The sequence below is a fragment of the Prinia subflava genome, chromosome 16, assembly GCF_021018805.1.
Source record: "Prinia subflava isolate CZ2003 ecotype Zambia chromosome 16, Cam_Psub_1.2, whole genome shotgun sequence".
Taxonomy (NCBI): Eukaryota; Metazoa; Chordata; class Aves; order Passeriformes; family Cisticolidae; genus Prinia; species Prinia subflava.
Genome location: NC_086262.1, coordinates 13,763,793 through 13,784,095, shown reverse-complemented (window position 1 = coordinate 13,784,095; position 20,303 = coordinate 13,763,793). Strand labels below are relative to the sequence as shown.

The window sequence follows — 20,303 nt, the reverse complement described above, 5'->3', positions numbered from 1 at the left end:
AATTTTAAATCTCAGCTTTCCTTACAGTGACTGATTGTAATGTGTTTCTGGTTTTGGAGCCAAAGATCTCCAATTTGACAACAAAATAACTCAAAAACAAACATGAGCAAACGTTTCTCTTAAGCTCTTCTTTATGTTTGCACATTGATTGCATGCTCTTACTGACCTATCCTGAGCATGGGGAAAACAATTTCCAGAAATGCACCTGGACTCACTTGGAACAACCTCCCAGAATTAACTGTGAATGCCTTTTGTTCTCCACGTGTGTGGTGGACAAGAGGAGAATGAACTGAGTACACTCGTAAGCAAGGGAGACATAAGTTATGCATCAGGAGAATGTCTCCAGCAGAAACGACAGGCAAACAGAGAAACAAATTTCCCAGTCAGGGAGGGCTTTGGGAACTGATTACACAAACATCTGTCAGAAATGGTTCAGGTAAATTGGATCCTACCCTAGGGTAGAGTGAGATGGATCAGAGTCCCCATGAGATATGGCAGCCTTGCATTCTGTGCATGATCTCATTGCTACCTGGGGAATGGATCCAGTCATTAATTTTATTCTGCACAGTTTGCTCAGCTAATGAAGTCCTGGAGGCATGAGTCACTGCTGACCTCAAAAAACTGAGACAAGGAGGGTGAAGGGACATACACAGGGTTCTGCCTTATCTACAGACATGGAACCACAGAGGAGCCAAGCAATAATTCTGGTTTTTTTTCCCCACTGTCTCTTTTCAGCTGATGCCTCCAGGAACTCCCTGCAGGGAGAGGTCAGGGCTGTGTGACCTCCCCGAGTACTGCACGGGCAAGTCCCCGTTCTGCCCCCTCAACTCGTACCAGATGGACGGGGCTCCCTGCGACAGGGGACAGGCCTACTGCTACAGTGGCATGTGTCTCACCTACAGGGACCAGTGTGTGCAGCTCTGGGGGCCTGGTAAGGACACTCCTGCAGCAGAACCTGCTGTCCTCTCAACCAGCAAACCTCCTCCTCCTGCTGCTCCTCACCCTGCTGCTGCTCGCCCTGTGCGAGGCAGGAGTGCCTTCCACAGAGGAGACTTTTCTCCTGCCTTACTCACGTGGAGGAAGCAGCAAAAAATTCCCCGTGCTCCAACCATTCCAAGAGAAAGGATGAGTGAGTGGTTGGCACGGGGTGAGATGAAGCAGCCACTGGAGTCTCTCCCTTGCAGGGGCACAGCCAGCACCAGATGCCTGCTTTGAGAAGGTCAACGCTGCAGGAGACATCTATGGGAACTGTGGGAAAGACATCTATGGCAATTACAGAAAATGTGACATCAGGTACAAAGCAGAGTGGCAGCACAGAGTTGCCCATTGGAGAAGATGATTTTGTGTGTTACAAAATTATGGGCCAGCAGATAAAACTGATCCATGCATTGATTCCCTCTCTCTGCCTCCTGAGAAACCAGCTGTATCCCTGTGGGACTTGGAGCCCTTACAGCTGAAGCTTTCAGTTCACCATTTCAAACATCTAATTGATATCCCTCCACAGCAACAGAAGAGGGTTGTGGGTTTTTTTGGTGTGGTTTTTGTGTGGGTTTTTTTTTTTAATCTCTAAGATAAATGTGGCTTTCTAACTGAGACAAAAATTTCTTAGCCTTACTTCTGATTTTGTTGAGGTTGGACATCCATGGGGGACATCCCCCATCCATGGGGGGCTGTGGGGTGGGACCAGCAGTATCCATCAGACACTGTTGCTTGGGATAATTCCTGGGAGATGCCTGCTCATTTAACAATGACTCAGCACTGCTGCTTTAATTTACTTTTAGAGCTCATGTCTGCAAAACATTCTGCAAGCCAGGAATAATGACTTTAGCCTTTCCTTTGAAACCAGAGATGCTAAATGCGGGAAGATCCAGTGCCAGAGCTCTGCTTTGAAGCCCCTGCAGCCCAATGCAGTGCCCATAGACACCACAGTGAACACCCAGAGGTGCAGGGGCACCCACGTGTACAGATCCGACAGCGAGGAGAAGGAGATGCTGGACCCTGGCTTGGTGCTGACAGGAACCAAGTGTGGGAGCCACCATGTGGGTACAGTTCTGCCTGGAGGGGCTTGGGGGAGGTTCAGAGCATCACCTTTCCACCCAGGATGTGCTTTGTGGTTATCAGGCTATTAATTTTTTTAATGTCTAATGCTTTTCTGGGAGATTTCTGTATTTGTTTGAAAAATAATTCCTTAGAGGTTTTGGAGAAGCAGTGGAAGGACACAAACCCAAGGGTTTATGTCTTTCTTTGCCAGATGAAGTTCAGGGCCAGTGCTAAATCTGGGATTTGCTAGTGGGTTGAAGTTGTCTCACCCAAAGATGACACAAGGTTGGAAACCAAGACGTGAGAGCTCCTTCAGAGTTCTTCATGTGTGCATGGCCAAGCTACTGCCAGCTGAGCTCCCACTTCTCTCTGATTCACATTGATTGGGGTTCATGGTAGTGATTAATTGTTTACTTGGGGACCAGGTTAACTTCATTTCCTGTTATTCTGCCCAGGGAATTAATTAGTTGTATTTCCAAGGTGTCTGGGATCTGCAAGTCACAAAATAGCACAAGGCAGTGACATGTAAAACAACTCAGGGAGCTAACAGTGAGTTTTTGGGTGCTTTCTGTGCAGGTTTGCTTTGAGGGGCGCTGCCAGAACATGTCCATCATCTTTGAGTCTGAGAGCTGTAGCAAGAAGTGCCATGGGCGTGGAGTAAGTGTCTCCTTCTTCTTCATCTCCATTCCAGGCTGAAGCAGGATGGGCTTCCAGTCTTCTGTGGCTGCTTGTTCAGCTCAGTTCTGATACCTTCCTTAGGCTCACTCTGGATTTTGAGTTCTTGGCTATCAATTTGCATATTTCTTTTCTATTTGATGCATTTTCTGGTCTGTGAATATCCCTTTACACACAGGATTTAAGGAGGTTTGTTGAATGGATATGAATTGCAATAAATTTAAAAAAAGGAGTAATCTTAAAGAAAAATATCCTGGGCCCAGTTTAGATTTAATAAAAAGTATCAGACTTATTAAAGAAAAAACATAGCAAAAAGTCACATTTAGGACAGTTTAACCCAATTTGCTTTGAGATCAAGCCCCCAGGGAATGGAAAGAAAAGACAAATACCAATGGGCCAAGCTCTTAAGTCTAAAAATAAGAAATCTGCACTTGATGAAAGGGAAAACTTATGTCCTTCAGTTTAGAGTTAAGAGAAAGACATTTCTAAATGCTGTTTTTCTGCTGAATTTGGGTTGTTGGCACTTCAGCTGAAGAACCCTTGTCTTTTGGAGAAAGGGCGAATTTCTGAGAAATGAAAGATGCTTCCACTTTCTGAAGAAAATAGTTTCCGGGCACTCAGCTCCCATTGGAGTCTCTGCTGTAGTGTTTAATTCAGCAAGAGCTTAATTTCTTTGCACTTACAGGTTTATTAGTAGCTTCCACTTGAATCTCTGAATCTTCCCACTCCAGGTGTGCAATAACAACAAGAATTGCCACTGCAACTCGGGGTGGGCCCCCCCTTTCTGCAACCAGGAGGGGACAGGAGGAAGCCTGGACAGTGGCCCCCCTCTGCCCGAAGGTGAGAGGGACCAGCTCTGCCGTGGGGACCCCTCAGAAGGACTTAAGTTGGTTGGCAGCAGGGAGTTTTCCATTTAACAAACTCCACTTTCTTGCCCCCAGGCTCTTCAGCGGCTTTGATAGCTCTGGGAATCCTGGCTCCCATTCTCATTCTCATAGGAATCTTATTGTATTATCTGAAATGCTGGACTAAATTTGCCTTCTGTTCTCTAAAGAAGACACCTCAATTCAGGTAAGTTCTCAGTGCTGCTCCTTATCTGCTTGTCCCCCCTCCTGCCAGGACAGAAGAGACATTGCAAACACTGTGAGGAATGTCACTAAATTGATTTGTTGGTACAGTCACTATTGGCTTCTCATTTTTTCACTCCAGTGAAGATAAAACAGTAAGTACAGGAAAATAAAGGAAAAAACATATCAAGACATTAACAATCTTTTCTTTCTCTCATTGTCAGTGACCCCTCTGGAACTGGGCATGCCAACCCTACCTTCCAGCTGAGGACCCCCCAGCAGCAGAGGAAGGTAGGGGCAGGGTCACCTTCCCCCTGCAGGGCAGAGGTGCAGCTGCCCCAGGCTGTGGGATGAGGTTTCCCCTCACACTGGAGTTAGGGAGTGGTTCCAGCAAAGGACGGGAGAAGCAGGCAGACACCACCCATGGCTGAAAGTCAGTGTTAGCTGAGTGTGGCACCTGTTCCTAGTGATTTCCTCAAAGGAGGGAGCTGGGATTTGACCAGGCCTGTGTGGCTGCTTGTCTCTCCTGCGGGCTCCTCTCTTGTCACATCCCTCATCTCAGAACTGGAGAAATGGTGAAGCCTGAGTTGATTTGAGTGTCACACTGATGCCTGGATCACTCTGTTCTCTCAATTTCCATTTCTGCATCATGATCACAAGTTAACCCAGTTCATCTAACCAACACCTACTAGACATACACAGCACAAACTGGTGCAGGCAATATTTTCTGCTCTGTGGCTCACTGACCTCACGTAGATCCTCAGAAGTGTCGCAGCGAGTACAAAGGGTGGTTCAAAGAGGAAATACATGAGGATTTGTGTCTCTTCTGCACAGGTGATTGGCTTCCCTGAAATGCCACCCAAACCTCCTCCCCAGCCACCTCCAGGGCTCCAGATGAGCAGGCAGCAGCCCCCCTCCCTCCCTGGCAGTGTGGGGCAGCCCGTGGGACCGGCGCCGCTCCCGAAGGACGTTCCCCGGAGGACACCCCCGAGCAGGCCAGCACCCCCTGCTCCCAAACCTCCAGACTCTCAGGTATGGAGCTGTGCTGCTGGCCTCTAGGTGCTGTGAGATTGCAGCTTTGTTCTGATAAAGCCTCCTGCCCTGGGGGAGCTGTCAGTCTTGACCCAAACCAACCCCATCTTGTGTGAGCATCCTCTCCATGAGGTTATTTGGAGGGTTAAAAGGAACGATTTATTTCTTTTGCTGGTAGCTCTGTTCTAAGCTTGTTATGGACCCCACACTCTTATTGGAAAGATGGTAAATCACTCAGATAGACTTAAACCCGTTTTGCAAAATAATATTATTATATTGGGGCTCCCAAAGAAGCAAAGGGCCCAGTTACAGCAGGCAGCAGGAGGCTGGCTCCCAGGCAGTGTCTCTCTCAAGGACATGGAGGAAAACAAACCCTATGGAGGGAAATTTTAGCAAAGGGGGTTTGTTTCTAGCTCCATTGTTCCTGTGAACAGCCAGCACTTCGGCAGGAAAGAAAACTAAAACAAAAGCAGGAAGCTGAGTGTTGCCAATAAGGACTAGGTATCCTTCCCAGCTGCTTGTTGACAACTTCCCCACGATCTCCTTTGTGCTCCCTCCCCAACACATCCAGTCTTTATCTCAGTCAGCCTTATGAGATGGAACATTTTTCATTGGGTTTCCATAAGAAACCTTGCTGTTTCTGGGTTAGTGGAGAGCCACGAGTTGGGGAAGACACAGGGGAAATAATTAATGTCACTTTTTGCTAGTTGCAGTGTCCTTCCTAGATGTGTGCAGCATCTGCCAGATTTCCTCTCTTGCTATTCCTATAGGAGGTCATCAGAGCTGGCAGTCAGTGGAATTTAGTCTGCCTTGACCTTCCTGGAGTCACAGGGCAAGATCCTTGGAGAGCAATAGATCCCCAAGCCATCAGTCATTGCATTTATGCATAGTCTGAGGAGACTGCAGGGGTTTTGGGTGCCCTCCAAGTCGTGAGTGCAGCTGTGTTTGTTAAATCAACACCTGTAAGGCAGCACAGAGCCTGAGCAACAACAGGCAATTGGCTCTTGTGGGGGTAACTTCTCCCCCCGGGACGTGTTTTCCACTGAATTTCATTAATGAATGGAAAATATAATGCTCTGAGCATCCTATTAGGGACAGCTGTGTGCACAAACAAATAATGACTGCTCGTGGGTCTGTGTTTGTATGGCACAAGAGCACATATGTAGAGTTTACAGGCATTGTATGGCCAACAGTGGGTGTATGTGTGTGGAACCTCCTTCCAGCCATGAAGTGCATCAGTTAATGTGGCTAATTAAAAAAGGCTCTGGAACACAGGTTACCTATCTGTTCCAAAACTTAAGGCTTAAATTCAAAACTGTTTCTTTCTTCTGTAGGATATTTCGAGGCCCCGGCCACCCCAGAGAGCTTTGCCAGCGAATCCCGTCCCATCCAGGAGCAGGGGCTGGCAGGGGAGCAGCCCTGCTGTCCCCCTGCCTCCCGGGCACAGCAGAGCCCCAGGACACCTCCAGCCTGTGGCCCAGGTAGGCTCTGATAGGGGTGGTGGGAATAAAATGTATTCCTTGGGCAATAGAAACACTCTGCAGGGAATGTCAGCCTGCAAAACACCTCCGTGCACAGCCCGGGTGGGTGGAGACAGACAGGCTGTGGGTTGGTCACCTTTATAGCAGGGATCTCTGGTTTTACCTGTGTCATATTGAGAATTGAGTTGAGCAAAATTCAGTGAATTCAGCCCTGCACATCCCTGGACACCTCCTCAGGCAAGGCTTTTTTGTGAGTGGGGCAGAGCAATGGGGTCAAGGGCTGTGGGACCCCGAAGTGTTAGTAAAGAGCAGCAAAACATGAAGATGTACACAAGACTTGAAGATCCCAGTAAAGAACAAAAATTCTTTCCAGCCTCTCTAGCCATGGCTAGGGAAATGCTTTCTCTGCAGGGAGGGTTTCACTAAAATCATCCTGAATACAGGCATTTAATAAGGGACTTCTAGGCACTGGAGTGCTCTGCAAACTGAGCCCTTTGACACAAAACATCTCCACCCCACACAGCACAGTTTTGTTGTCTCCAGCCTGCAATATGCTGGAGGCCAGCTGTGGAAAATGGAGAAAACTGCAGGAACTTCCTTGTGGGAGAGTTCCTGTGCGATGCATTGGGTTGTGAATGCAGACAGGCTGACATCAGCTCCAGGAGAGGGCGAGGATGGTGCTTGTTCTTCCATCAGTGCTCACCCCTCTTCTTCTCCCCTTTTCCCATCTCACCCAGAATGCTGGTGCCTGGACAGCTGGAGCAGTGAACTTGAAAGTGGGACAGCCAGGCTCCTGTGGGAATTCCTGAAGCAGCCTGTTCCTGCCTGGCTCCAGCTTCACAGGGCTCTGGATGGCCTTCATCATCCAAAACCACGCTCACACCTTCACTGCCAGGGCCAGTGCCTCAGCTCCTCTCCTCCTGCCCAGCCCTGTTTCCTCTGGGGCTCTCCAGGCTGCAGTCAGGCCAGGCAGGAGTGCCCCAGGTACTGGCCAGGCTCAGCTGGACCCTCTCTGCCTTTTCCACGCAGGGATCACTTGTTTGCACAGTATTTAAATGTTACGGTGGAATATCCAGGGCAGGGATGGGGTGATGGGGGTTTCACATGTTTTAAATCAGTTATTTAAGTGCTACCAGGGAGAACAAGCTGTGAGTGCAGGTGCTGGCCCTCCTGGGCTTTCACGGGAGCCCTGTTGGCTTCCTCAGGCCCCCATGCAGCTGCAGGAGCAGATTGGTGCTATACAGAATCTGCTGCCTCTGGGGAGGGCAGGAGGCAGCTGGTGCTAACACTCTTCAGTTTATTCTGTTTACAGGGGGTGGCAAATGGGGTCCCAACAGGGAGCCAACTGTGGAAATGTAATTTGTGGGGCCACTGTGGATTTTGCTCAGCTTTAGCAGAGGGGATTAATTGTTTTCCCCATATAACCCTCTACAGCAGCGTTGCAGCCCTTCTGTCCTCCACACTCGCTTGTGTCCCCTTGGTGCTGAAAGTCCCAAAAGCAGCCCCAGCACAGCCCACAAGCTCCAATCCTTGTCATTAAAACACACTCCAGGTACGACAGGGCAGCTCTGCCCAGAGCCAGAGGCCAGCAGGAAGCTCAGCAGTGATGAGACCTCTGCAGTGTGTGGTACTGCCAGCAGAGTCTGTGCTGGGCTGTAACTCAGCATGGGCTATCTGCTCCCCAAACCAGTGAGAAACCTACCTGAAAAAACGCCCAGTTGGTGAAACAACCAAAACACTAATACAAAACATGGTGCTTTTGGAGGGGAGATCTCTTACTCCAGGTTTTTTCTCCCGGCTATGGATGGAGAGAGCTGTCTATGTGCACTTTAAGCAGCTGAAGGTTCTGAGCCTGAGCACCCTCCCTTATAGTTTTTTTCTTCTCCTAGTAGTTTGGCTTTTGCAATAATTTGTAGTTATATGTAGTAGTTTATCTGTAGGATGATTTAAGTTGCATTAGTTTTCACAACTTTACTACCTCTTTCTCCACAAGGAAACAGTCCACATGCCGTGTCTTGAAACTCTCACAGATTATTCCTTCTCTTCCTGATTTTAGACATTTTCTTACTGTCTATGTGCCTGGAAAACAAACCAATCTAAGAAACTTCTTTCTGAAATAAGGGAGAGCAAGAAAAACACACCACCTTTCTAATCTTTGGGGTCTTTTTGACAGTTGGAGTGTATTATATATAAAAATGTGTATTCTAACAACCCCCAGACTTGTTGTTTCTTGTATGTAATGGCAGCTTTAGCTGATCACAGTGTAGCAGGACTGTACCTACACTGTCATTGTTGATTCAGCCACAAGAACTTGATCTCACATCTGAGCTCTCTGAGGCCAGCAGCACTTCTGCTCCAACCTCTGATCTTCAGCAAACAGCCACTAAAAGTAACTAAAATTATTTTCACTGCCTTTCATGTGAGCATGAGGTCAATGTTTCAAAAAATGCCCCCCAGACACACAATGCTCAGAGAATAACTGGACATGCCCAAATCTAATAGAAAACTTTATTGGAATATCACAAAAATCTCAAGAAGGTAGCTTTAAATAAGTCCTTTCAAATTTTCAGATGTGTGCAAGTTGAGTGAATGAGACCTGGGGAACTGAAGGAGCAGTAGAAGATGATGAAACCTGATTTTTTTTGAAAGATAATATTACTTGGGAGAACTGATAACAAAACACATCTCACTTTCTCTCCTGTCCACATTTTAACGGTTTACAGTGATGCTCTCTATGCTTCTATGCAATTACTTGAAAAATGAAAGTCAATTCACTTCAGCGCCTTGTGCCTAGTTGTAATAAAATTTTTCGGCTGTGAGTAACAAATACTCTTTCACTGTCTATTATTTTATTACCTCAGTTCAGATCTTCATTTTCTACATGCCATTTCTACAGGGAGGGCAGGATTGCTTTAATGAAATGCACTTCTGGAGTGACAAAAGATGAGTCCCATTTACAGCATTCTCTAAAATAAAATGCACAAAGCATCATACTGATCAGGATACCAAAACCAAAGCTGGAGTGAGTGACTTGGATTATTTTCTGCCACCAAAGGAGGTCGCTGCTGTTTTACTCTGCTCCAGATGCTCTTTCTGTTCTCAGCTGTCCCTCAGCCTCTTTATCCTTTGGGGCTACACCAGTAAGATGAAATAATGAAAAGCTTTCAGATCCACCTGCAACTATTTTTTTTTTAAATAACCTTTATTTCCCTTTCCACATTCCAAAAAGATAGCACTGAAATGTTATTAAAATAGGAGACTGCATCATCCTCTCTCCCAAAGCCCCACATTGTATTTGCTCAGTGATGCTCACACCCAGGGATAATCAGGTGAGCATCTCAGAGGAGAAGACACCTCATGGGGGCTCAAAGAATTTGGGAGGGGTTTCCAAGGTCGAGATATTTCCTGAGGAAAACAATACTTAATATTTACAGCCACTTGGTCTTTCAGGCTGAAAAAATTGTCACAAGAAGTCTTGGAGACAGGGGTAGAGTTTCTGTTGATGTGGGGTTTACCCTGCCAGAGCTCCCCAGCCTGAGCAGGGACTGCCCTTCCTCAGGTGGGGTCTGGGTCAGGCCCAGCAACTTCACCAAAGCCTGGGCACCAGAGCTGCTCAGGGAAAAAAACCCAAATAAACAAAACTCCCATAAAAGTAATTAACACTGCTTCAGAGAAACTCCTGCATGTCACAAAAAAAAGCTGAAAAAAATCTCTCTGTAGAAACACTTCATGGCTTGAGTCCTGCCATTGAGCCTGAGTGAGCAGCTATTGCAAAATTCACCTTGTTTTGCCCATATTCACCAATATTCTTGTCCCCTTATTTGAAGAGCAAGTGATTAAACATGGATGAGCAGAGTCCTTGTCTCTCACCTCCTCTTGAGACGCTGGTGTGTATTTTAGAGCTCATGCGAGTGTCTAGAAGGGAAACAAAAAAAGACAAAAAACACTAATCAGTGATCCATCAAAGCCTGGAGACAAAAATATCAGTGGCCCCCCGGGGGAAGGAGTGAAGGGTAAACACCAGCCGTGCCAGGAATAAGAGGTGGGAAGGAGCCTCAGGGAGGAGCTTTGTTCCAGCACTATCAAATTTCTGGAGGATTTTTGTTCCCAGTGGCTGCATGTATTAGGGCCCAGAGAGGATTAAACACACCCCTTGCTGCCACAGCATGACAGACATCCCATCCAAAAGCCTGGAGAAAGATTTGACTTTGGAAAAGACACCGTTCTTTTCATTTTCTGCTTTTCCTTGTTAAAATTTTCCCCTGGCACCTGGAATATCGACATCACCCACCCAGCCTCCAGCCCCCTGCATGTAACACCCCAAGTGTAGAGCATGAATACTTTGGGTTTATCCTCTGGGCCGATGCTGGAGTTGTCCACCTCTATCAGGATGTTCTTGTCATCTCTGGTGACCGGCGCTGGCTGTTCATTCTGAAGGACTTGGGGTAAATTCCCTAAACTGACATCCATGTCTTTGAAAGCATGGAGCAAAAACACCCCCAAAATGATGGTGAGGAAGCCACAGACAGTCCCAATGATGTCAACCACGGTCATGGTGACCCACTCCTTAAAGAGGATGATGGAGGTGGTGATGACGATGGTGGTGAACAGCACATAGTATATGGGGAACACCAAGGAGGTGTTGAAAATGTCTAGGGACTTGTTGAGGTAGTTGATCTGCGTGGTGATGGATGCCACCAGCGTGATGACCGGGATCCAGGTCAGTGGGTGCTGCAGCACAGGCTGGCCAGCAAAGAAGCCCTTGATGGCAATCCCCAAGCCCTTGACCGAGGACACGGAGAAGGCGCCGATAACGGAGCAGATGGTGAGGTAGATGAGGATGTTGCTCTGGCCGTAACGGGGGGCCAGGTAGAAGATCAGGAGGAAGCAGAGAGCCAGCAGGATGGCTCCATAAGCCAGGAAACCTGCAGGAGGGAGAGGAGAGCTCAAAACTCCAGCGGTGGGCATGAGGAGAGGCTTGCACCGCCCAGCCCCGAGAGGGAAAACGCGGCTGGCTGCGTACCCGGCTCCCTCAGCTTGGCGGTCATCTCCTCCAGAGTGGTGACCTCCTCGTCCTCCGGGGCGTGGATGACCATCACAGTGCTGCCCACCAGGCTCAGCAGGCAGCCCAGCTTGCCCAGCAGGTTGAGCCGCTCTCCAAGCAGATACGAGGACAGAATGGCACTGCAGGGGACACAGAAACATCACCCGGTGCTTTGCGCTCCTTTAACGGAGGAACAGCAGCTCCAAGGGAGTTAAGATTGCTTCCTTGTGATACAAGGACACAGTTTGGGTGTAAATTAGTTGGATTCCAATGGGTTAATACACAAGTACATGGCATCTATCACAGCTGAAGCTGCAGGGGTGCAGGTGTGACCTGCAGATCACAGCTCTTGTGTCAGCAAGGTGCAAAAATGCTGAATGTTTTAGCACATCCTCAGAAATACATTTTCAGGGTCGGCAGAATCATTCGTGAGCTGCTGAGCATTATGAAGCTTTTAGTGCTCATGAAAATGACTTCAAGGGCCAGTGTAACAGAGAAAAAAACCTGAACCTAAGAACAAAAAAGCTGTGTTAATTTTAACTAAATCATCAGAACTGTTAAGCCTCAGAGAAACTCTGAAAGTACTGGGGCTACAGATTTATCTGCAAAAATATCTAATTGTTGTCCAAAAAAGTCTGGAGCAGGACACCAGAGCAGTCCTAACTCTCAGTTTCCTTATATATTTCCTAATACAGTCTTTCTATAAACCTTAAGTAGCCAGAGCCATGCATTTTGGTAGGAATCTCATACTTTAAAATAAAGAAATAAAATAGGGTTTCAGCTCTTTTGAGAACAGCCAGAAGTATAAAACCCTGCAACACGAGAGGACCCTAAAAGCTTATAAAATAAAAGGGAGGTGAAAGGCAGTTTGAAAATAAGCGTGGTATTTTTGACCTTTTTAAATTTTTAGTACTCTTGATTACAAAAACCAAACAAAAGAAAGCAAACAAACATTAAACCCCCACCAATGGTTAAAGAGCTGGAATAAAGAATGAACTAATGCAGGTATTTGCAATAATTTACCCTGCAGTGTATGTGGCTGCTCTCCACATCCAGCATTTCCAGAAGGGCAAGCTACTTAATTCAATGGTTCCCAAATGATCCCCCAAAAGGACAACAACTGTAAAGTGTTTTTTAGAAAACACTGAGACTCTTTTCCCTTTGGGCAGAAAAAAATCATATTAGTATCCCTTCAAGTCAATTTTTACAAGTCAAACAGGCAAAAAAAAAAATAAATTAAGAAACAAATTGCAAATTATAGAGACAAAAATCACCTTATGAGCACGCTGAGAGCCCCCAGAGGCGTGACAATTGTTGCAGGAGCAAAGGCATAGGCAGCAAAGTTGGCAGCTTCCCCTCCACCCACTAAACAAACACAAGAAAAATAAACACCGGTGAGTTACAGAGCACTTTCTGTGTTTTCTTTTGGGGGTTTACAAACCAGCAAGATGTCACTCTGAGAGCAGGGTTTATGCTGGGGGTTTCATCCTGCTGCTAAACAGGGGCAGACAGTGGTGAAAATCTATTTCAAATTAAAAGAGAAGGGAACCAACCCCTCCATGGGCAGGTCAGGGCTGACCCAGGTGGGCTCATGGACCCCAGCCCAGCCAGGCTGTGTGGGGTTAACAAGGGAGGGGAGGCTGTGGGAGCCCCAGTGCCCTCCACACTGTGTCCTTGGGGCTGTGGTGTCCCTCTCTGGCTGGGCTGTCCCTGTCCCTGTCCCTGTCCCTGAGCAGTGAGGGCAGAGCGAGCTGGGGGCACCTTGAGCTGGAGCTGCCACAGGGAGAGCCAGGAAAGAGGGCTCTGAAACACCCTGCTGGAAAATCTGCTGCTCTCCGTGCAGCTTTGAGCCCAATTTTATCAGATGCTGTCATGCTGCAGCAGGAAATAAAGGCTTTAAGTCTTGTTTTAAGGGAAAGCAAATTTTTTTCAAGGAAGGAGGGGATACAAACATCTTTATGTCCCTGTGCTGCAGCAGGAAACCCTCCCAGAGCCCCCAGGCACTCAGGGGAGGCTGTTTGCCCTGTGCCTGGTGCACAGGCAGACCCGCCAGCTGCCCTGTTCAAACCTGGCTTTTCATGCTTTTGATCAGGTAAAACTGAGCTGGCAGGTCCTGCCAGTCCTGCAGGAGGATGGGGAGGGAGATCCTGCATGGATCACTGCCTCTCCTCTCCCTGAGGAACCTCTGCCGAGGACGGGGGAGCTCGACAGAAATACTCAGTTTATTCCACACCTCATTCTGAGGGACAGACCCAGGAAAAGCTGCAAACCCAGGGAAACAGCTCCTACTCACTGGTTAACAGGCCAGCCCACCAGAGCCAGTCCTTCAGGTAGCCATGGCCTCCATCTCCTGGGGAAGAAAAGCACATGCAGCAGTTAACAACCAAATCCTTCAGAGCAAGAGATGAGAATATCCCTTGGGAGAGGGATAAACTGCCAGGGGAAGAGTGTGACAAAGAACAGGGAAGAATGGACTGTGCTGGGAGCTAATCCAGTTCTGGTCCTAACCCACAGAAGGAGCTGGAGCCTGCTGACATAGTGAACCCTGATTTTGCTGGGTCAGGGAGAGCCCATGTTTTTGATAAATCTGACCTGGCTGGAGCTGTCAGTAACAGCAGTGTTTGACTTGCCTTGGGGAAAGTGATGTGCACACATAGCAGGGTGACACTGGGGCTGAGAGACTGATTACAGGGTGAGACAGGACAAGGGGCAATGAAGAGTTGAAGGGGGAGAGTTCAGGACACAGGGAAAAATCTTTTCCTAGAGTTCAGCCTCTTCTGGTTCCTCAAGAACTCCATAAATGCTGAAGTTCAAATGTTATGCTTTGGTATTCCTCAGAAATTGCTGGTTTATTTGTTTTAGGGTCTTTTTGCTTGGTCAGGGTTTTTCCCAAGAACTCTTATTGTCAGTTGCAATTTTCTGTCATTAATCTCTAATTCCTTTCAGAATGCTAAACATTCTGAAAAACAGGAGGGGGAGGTTTGCTCTTATTTTACTTGCTTGGCTCTGCTGTGGAAAGAGCTCACGGAGGGAAGGAGGACAGAGTCATCTACAGTTGAAGCAACACTGATATTTCATTGTGCAAGTATAATGTCAGAAAGCAAACCCATCTGTGTTGAGCAGCTCCAGGATGCAGAGGGACCTGAGACTGCCCCGTGGCTCAGCTGCTGTTGGTGGCTTTGCTGGCTGTCTCTGGACAGTCATTTCATCATTCTATGCCTCTGTGTCCCCATACAGGCACAGGGTAAAATGGGGATGGTGATATTTACTTCCTCTGAAAGATTATTTTAAAACTGTTCCTTGGCCAGGACTGGGAAGCAGCAGTGTTTTAATTATCATTGCTCTGTTTTGCAGTTATGCAAGTAGGTCAGCTGCCAGGTAGGACTTAGCCTGCTGCTGGAGCATGTTTGCAATGCTGATGGGATGTGTCCAATTGTACAGTGCAATCCTGCTCTAGGCAGTGCTGCTCCACCACTGCCCATCCATAAACATATATATATATATATATATATATATATATATATATACGTGTGTACACATAAACACACGCCTCACCCTGAGAGCCTGGTGCTAGAGGAAAGTTATCTGCAGGTTCTTGTGCAACACAGCTCCCCAGGATCCCTTCTGAAGCCACAGGAACCCCCAGAGCTGCCTGTCCTGCACTCACCGCAGCTAATGCAATCCAAGCACACAGGCTGCAGCCTCCTCTCGGTGAGCTGGGGGCAAAGCTGCTGCTTCCCTCAGAGCAGGAGTGGGGCCAGGGCTGTGCTGCTCTGCTCCGGGCTGGGGCAGGGCCCTGAGCTGGCTCTGTGCAAAGGGACTCATTTCACAGAGCTTTTAGGGCTCTGCCTCTCCTGGCTCACACTCGTGAGTGATGGGCACTGCTCTGTGTGGGTCTGACCTCACAGCACCATCACCTGCTGTTTGTGGTGCCAGGCAGGGGAACGCTGCTTTCAGCTGAGCTCTTCCAGTGCAGGGCTCTGTAAATTAGCTCCTTTCTAACACAGAGCCTGTCAATTAGCTCCTTTCCAATGCCAGGCCTATGAATTAGCTCCTCAGCTCCCACACAGCACTGCTGTCTGCATCTCACACACCAAGATGCACCCACAAAAGCTCTTATTTACACTGCTGATGGAAGACTGGCTGTACCCAGAGGTGTTCCCTTGCCCCAGGAGTGCTGAAATTTGGACTGTGTGTAGTCCTAGGAGCAGGTAATCTCTCCCCCTCCTGCCCCCAGGAAAGCCTTACCTGCCCTGGTGCCTCCCTTCTCCACCAGCCGTAGCAGCCCCTTCTTCTTGAGGATGACGCTGCTCCCGATGAGGAAGCTGGAGAAGACAGCCAAGCCCAGGCCGATGTAGAACCCATAATTGTTTTCCAGCCGAGTTATCCAGGAGCTATCTGAAGTCCCATTGTCCTGGACAGGGACAGCTGGGACAGCACTGCCAATCACTTGGCACACGACCCGGTGGGAAAGGCAGGAAATGGTGATCAGAGACCCTGTGGGACACCATGGAGATAAAACAGCAAATTACTGACTATCAACATGTTCCTGCTCCCTTAGGCTCAGTCAGGTGTTCCCCTGCACAGCCACCTGTGCTGTCATCCTAACAGCAATACCCAAAGATCTCCAAAAGCTCAGCACACCTTTTTACTCTCACGTGGAAATGGCAGGGTGTTGTCTGACAGATTTATGGCCTGCAGTTCAAGCATCTCTTTGACATTGAATGAGTCTACACACCCAGCTGGCAGGCCACAAGGATCTCTAAAAAATAATTTGAATTTCCAAATATGTATGCCAGAGTATCTCCACCAAACTCCACTGTTATGGGGTTGAACTAGGCTTTATCAACACTTAACCTTGCTGATCCAAAGAATTTGGTGCTTTCCAGCCAACTAATCCTCACACCTGCCAGCTCATCTGCAGTTGTGACTTGGGTTTTAATGTTGAGTGATTCCCACACTGTATCTGTGCATCTGTTCCAGCGCTGTGTGCTGAGCTGTGTCATAAGACAACACCAGATTCATCTTGACAATTCATTTCCTCTAGTCTTTTATGGCTTTATTCTATTTGCAGAGTGCCTGAGTGCTCCTAAAGCAAACCCTTCCTGCCAAGTGTGGAAGGACTGAGAGCAGGCACAGAGCTCTGCTGTGAACACCAAAAGCACTGCAGCCCTGTGGCTCTGGCCAAGGTGTGCTGGTGTGTGGGGGTGGGAAAATTGCTGAATTTCTTCTTCCCCTGACACTCCTACCACACCCAGCACATCCCTCTACTGCAATCTTTACTCCAAGTGTAGCAAAGACGGTGTGACTGTGACCATGAGGAACAGAGCAGCCAGGTGGAGTACAGAAGTCTCTTTGTAGTAAGAGACTTCATTTTTTTCTGCCTGAACTCACACAGGAATTACAGAGAAGGGATTTGTGTCTCTGCAGGCAGGAGTATGGAATGGCTCCCAGCAGAGTCAGGAGCCTGGGCCCCACATTTTCCCTGAACCACGAGCCTGGCTTAGACCTCAAGCAGCTGCAACCCTGGCCCCAGCACACACAGCTAAAGTTTTGGATCTGAACTGGCTATAAACATTTTTCTAAAGGAAAAAATACCAGTGACTCTCTAGATGAGTTTCCAAGGGTACCTTAATAATATTTTTTTTTTTCCTACTGCAAAAACAATCTTGATCATGGAAATATTTCCTGGGGAATAAGGGCGGAACTTGCCTCCTCGGCTGGGTGAAAATCTCCACAAGGTACTACCAGGCACAAGCATAAGGCAGCAGGATGGGGTGATTACCAGCTGGATTAAAAAAAACTTTAAAGGAAAAAGCCCGACTCCTGCTTCCCTGTGCGCTCTCGGGCTGGCACAGCGTGGTGCCGGCTGCTCAAGTTTCCCCGTTCCTATACAGACTCCAAAAAAAGGAAAAGAGTCCCCAAAGGCAGGCAGAAGCCCCAAAGCCGAGCAGTGACCGAGGCCAGCCCCAAAGCCGGGCTCAGCCCCGCTGTCCCGGACCCGGACCCGGCCCGCTCCCGCCGTGTCCCGGGCGGGTCCCGCCGGTGCCGCCGGGCCGGTGCCGCTGCCCGGGGCTCACCCACCATTGCTGCAGCTGCTGTTGGTCTCCGGAGGCTCCATTGCCTTCCTTCTCCGGCCGCTCAGCGCATCCCGGGCCGCGGGCAGGGCCGGGCACACCTGAGCCCGCCCCGCTCCTCCCCCGGGCCGGGCCGGCCCCTCACTGGGCTGGGAGCGCCGGCAGTGCCCGGGAGAGCCCTGCACGGGCCCCTGGGCCGGCCCCCGCATCTCCTGCCCTTGTCTCCATCCTCCCAGTCCTTGTCCCATCTTCCCAGTCCTCATCTCCATCCTCCCGACCCTTTATCCCCGTCCTCCCAGCCTTCATCTCCATCCTCCCGGCACTCGTCCTCATCCTCCCAGTCCTTGTCCCCATCCTCCCAACCCCTGTCCCCATCCTCCCAACCCCTGTCCTCATCTTCCCAGTCCTTGTCTCCATCCTCCCAACCCCTGTCCTCATCCTCCCAACCCCTGTCCCCATCCTCCCAGCCCTCATCCCCATCTTCCCAGCCCTTGTTCCCGTCCCCATCCCCGCCTGCCCGGTGGGTGCGGTGCCATCTCCTGCACTTCTGTCCCTTCGCACAGAGCCTGCCGAGGCTGCTGCCGCAGGGTTTTCTCCTCTGGAGTTTGTTTTCCGTGCTGCAGAGGCTGGGGAAGGCGCTGGGGCAGCGGGAGGGTGGCTCGGAGGTGTGTGAGGGCTTAGGGGAGCTGCTGTGCACAGCCGGGCTGAACGCAGGTGTGGTGGAAATGGAAATTAAAAGCAAACGAGAGAAATGTTAGTGGCAATGTCAGGTGAATGGCTGGACTCGAGCTCAGAGGTATTTTCTACCCTTTGGGGCTGAACGGTATGTGGATATAAAGTCGTTAGGGAGCATCCAAAGGAGAGCCACGAAGATTGTGAAGGGTCTGGAGGAGAAACCATGTGAAGAGCAACTGAGGTCACTTGGTTTGTTCAGGCTGGAGGAGAGGAATCTCCATCAGCTCCTCCTCCCAGGGCAGCCGAAGCCTCCCTTGCTGATTCTGGTGTGGGAATGTTTCAGAGAGTGTGGCACGTCAGTTTTGCCTTCATCCCCAGCTTCTCTGCAGACCTCCCTTGTTTTGCCTTCATCCCCATCCTCCTCTGCTGACCTCCCTTCCTGCATGTGTGCTCAGTGGCAGTGTACACAGAAACCGATTGCTGATAGAAAAGTCCTTTCGTTGCCATTAGCCAGGTTCTGCTGTAGGGCAACAGAGATAAGGAAAACCAATCGTGAAACAAGAGCTTTGCTCCAGCAAGACCACATTTAAAGGTAAAAAAGATCCTGGTCATAAGGCAACATAAAGATATAAGGTTTGCAGGATCTGAACGTGTCTGAAAAATTGCCTTTTTTTTTTTTTCCTCATAAAATAAATTGCCTGTTACTACAGGAATCACCCTTAGACTATCAGGCTGCAGCATTGCTAATACCTCATGACTCCTTCATTCAGTGCCTGATCCTATCTCTGAGCAACTGTTTTCTCCAGTAAATGTAATGCTCAAGTGCTTTGTGAGTCATTTGATTTTAATCAAGTCTGTTCATCCATCACAGTCCCACGGGTCACTGGTTGGGAGAACTGTTCCAGCCAAACCCCACGTCCTCCCCTTTATGGCAGGGCACTTGATAATCAATCCAAATCAAATGGCAGCAGGTTTTGAAGTAGGAAATGAAACGTGTGCTGATTTATCAATGTTCTGGGAGCAACTTCTGCTGCTGTTATTTATTATGCAACCAAAAGGGACAAGATCCTGGGTAAGACAACGAAGCTGGGATTTGGCCTCTGTTTGGTAAATTTACTGGCTCATGCTGGTTAGGAGCTACTCATGCATCATGTCAGTACAGGGCTGGTTGTAGAAAACCAGCGTGGTGGTGAAGTGGGACAAGTATTGCAGTATTTGCAGTGCTGTCTGTCTGTGCTGGCTGGGGGAATTCGTGTCCCCTGTCCCCTCACAGGCTGCTCTGCCTCCTCACTCTGGTGCTTGGAACTCTCTCCTTTGCTGGACCTTTTCCAACACCCTGAGGTCTTGCTCCTAGCTGGGGAGGCCTAATTGTGGCGTGGTTATTGGCAGTTAAACCGTGTCCAAAATGATTTCCAAGCTTTTTCAGATGAGTGTTGTTGACATCTGTGCTCACTGTGCACAAAGAGGTGTGAAGGAGGCAGCAAATTTTTATGGAAGAGATGTGGGAGTTAAAATAATCCTTTTGGTCATGGTGCAGCTTCATGCATTACTGCCACAGCATGGTGCAGGCAAAAGAAAAAGGCACTGTGGGCCACATCTTTACCTCCCCCTGTCAGCTTGATTTCCTAAAGGAAAAGACTGATGTGACCACATGTGTTTATATACTCCTTTTCATCCCCAAAGACAAATTTGAGTCTGTGGGCCACTTCTGCCAGATTTGACAAGGGGTGAGACATCCAAAAGGAGCCATTCTAAGTCCTGGGAAGAGAGACATGATGAGCAAAATGTCCCCAAAAGGAAGGGACACTGCAGTGTGAGCTGGCTCTATCAGACACTGCAAAAGGAGCGTGCCTGGGTGACACCACTGAGGGAGAAGCTTCAGTCAGATCTTGAAATCAGCCATGGATACAAGTGTGTCACATATTTCCTCCTTCCTGGCACAGGGACTGCGGGGGGTGCAGGCCATAAAATCACGAAGTCACAGGAGTTGCATTTGATGGATTTAGCAAGGCTGTGTATGGCAAAATGGGAGTAAAGAGCCAGGTAGGGCTGGCATGGAGCCTTCTGTGCTTAGTCAAGGGCAAGTCGAGACTGATAACAATAAAGCAAGGATACAGCCAATGCCTCTTTTATTGCTTCATATCCTCATTTTAATGGGAAGGCTGTAATTAAGGGAATTTAGCTCCAAGCTATGACCTCACAGGCTGATACT

At 48.7% G+C, this 20,303-nt stretch overlaps 2 protein-coding genes across 4 annotated transcripts in view; one reads left to right on the top strand and one right to left on the bottom strand.

Moving 5' to 3' along the window:
• ADAM19 (ADAM metallopeptidase domain 19) overlaps positions 1–10,135 on the top strand; it is a 33,214-nt gene extending 23,079 nt beyond the window's left edge. For all 3 annotated transcript variants that reach the window (XM_063413472.1, XM_063413470.1, XM_063413471.1), the window contains exons 14-23: positions 736–931; positions 1,185–1,293; positions 1,847–2,039; positions 2,617–2,697; positions 3,447–3,555; positions 3,657–3,786; positions 4,007–4,073; positions 4,617–4,814; positions 6,149–6,295; positions 7,033–10,135. In XM_063413472.1, coding sequence (XP_063269542.1) covers positions 736–931; positions 1,185–1,293; positions 1,847–2,039; positions 2,617–2,697; positions 3,447–3,555; positions 3,657–3,786; positions 4,007–4,073; positions 4,617–4,814; positions 6,149–6,295; positions 7,033–7,104 — 1,302 coding nt within the window. In that variant the 3' untranslated portion in view covers positions 7,105–10,135. The remainder of the gene's footprint in view (positions 1–735; positions 932–1,184; positions 1,294–1,846; positions 2,040–2,616; positions 2,698–3,446; positions 3,556–3,656; positions 3,787–4,006; positions 4,074–4,616; positions 4,815–6,148; positions 6,296–7,032) is intronic.
• NIPAL4 (NIPA like domain containing 4) lies at positions 10,071–17,646 on the bottom strand. Its single transcript, XM_063413474.1, has 7 exons — positions 17,424–17,646; positions 15,588–15,836; positions 13,633–13,689; positions 12,614–12,704; positions 11,319–11,479; positions 10,637–11,220; positions 10,071–10,210 (listed from the first exon to the last, which is right to left on the bottom strand). Exons 1-7 carry the CDS (start codon positions 17,623–17,625, stop codon positions 10,199–10,201), a joined length of 1,356 nt encoding a protein of 451 aa, XP_063269544.1. The 5' UTR covers positions 17,626–17,646; the 3' UTR covers positions 10,071–10,198.
• Between the last annotated feature and the right edge of the window lie 2,657 nt (positions 17,647–20,303).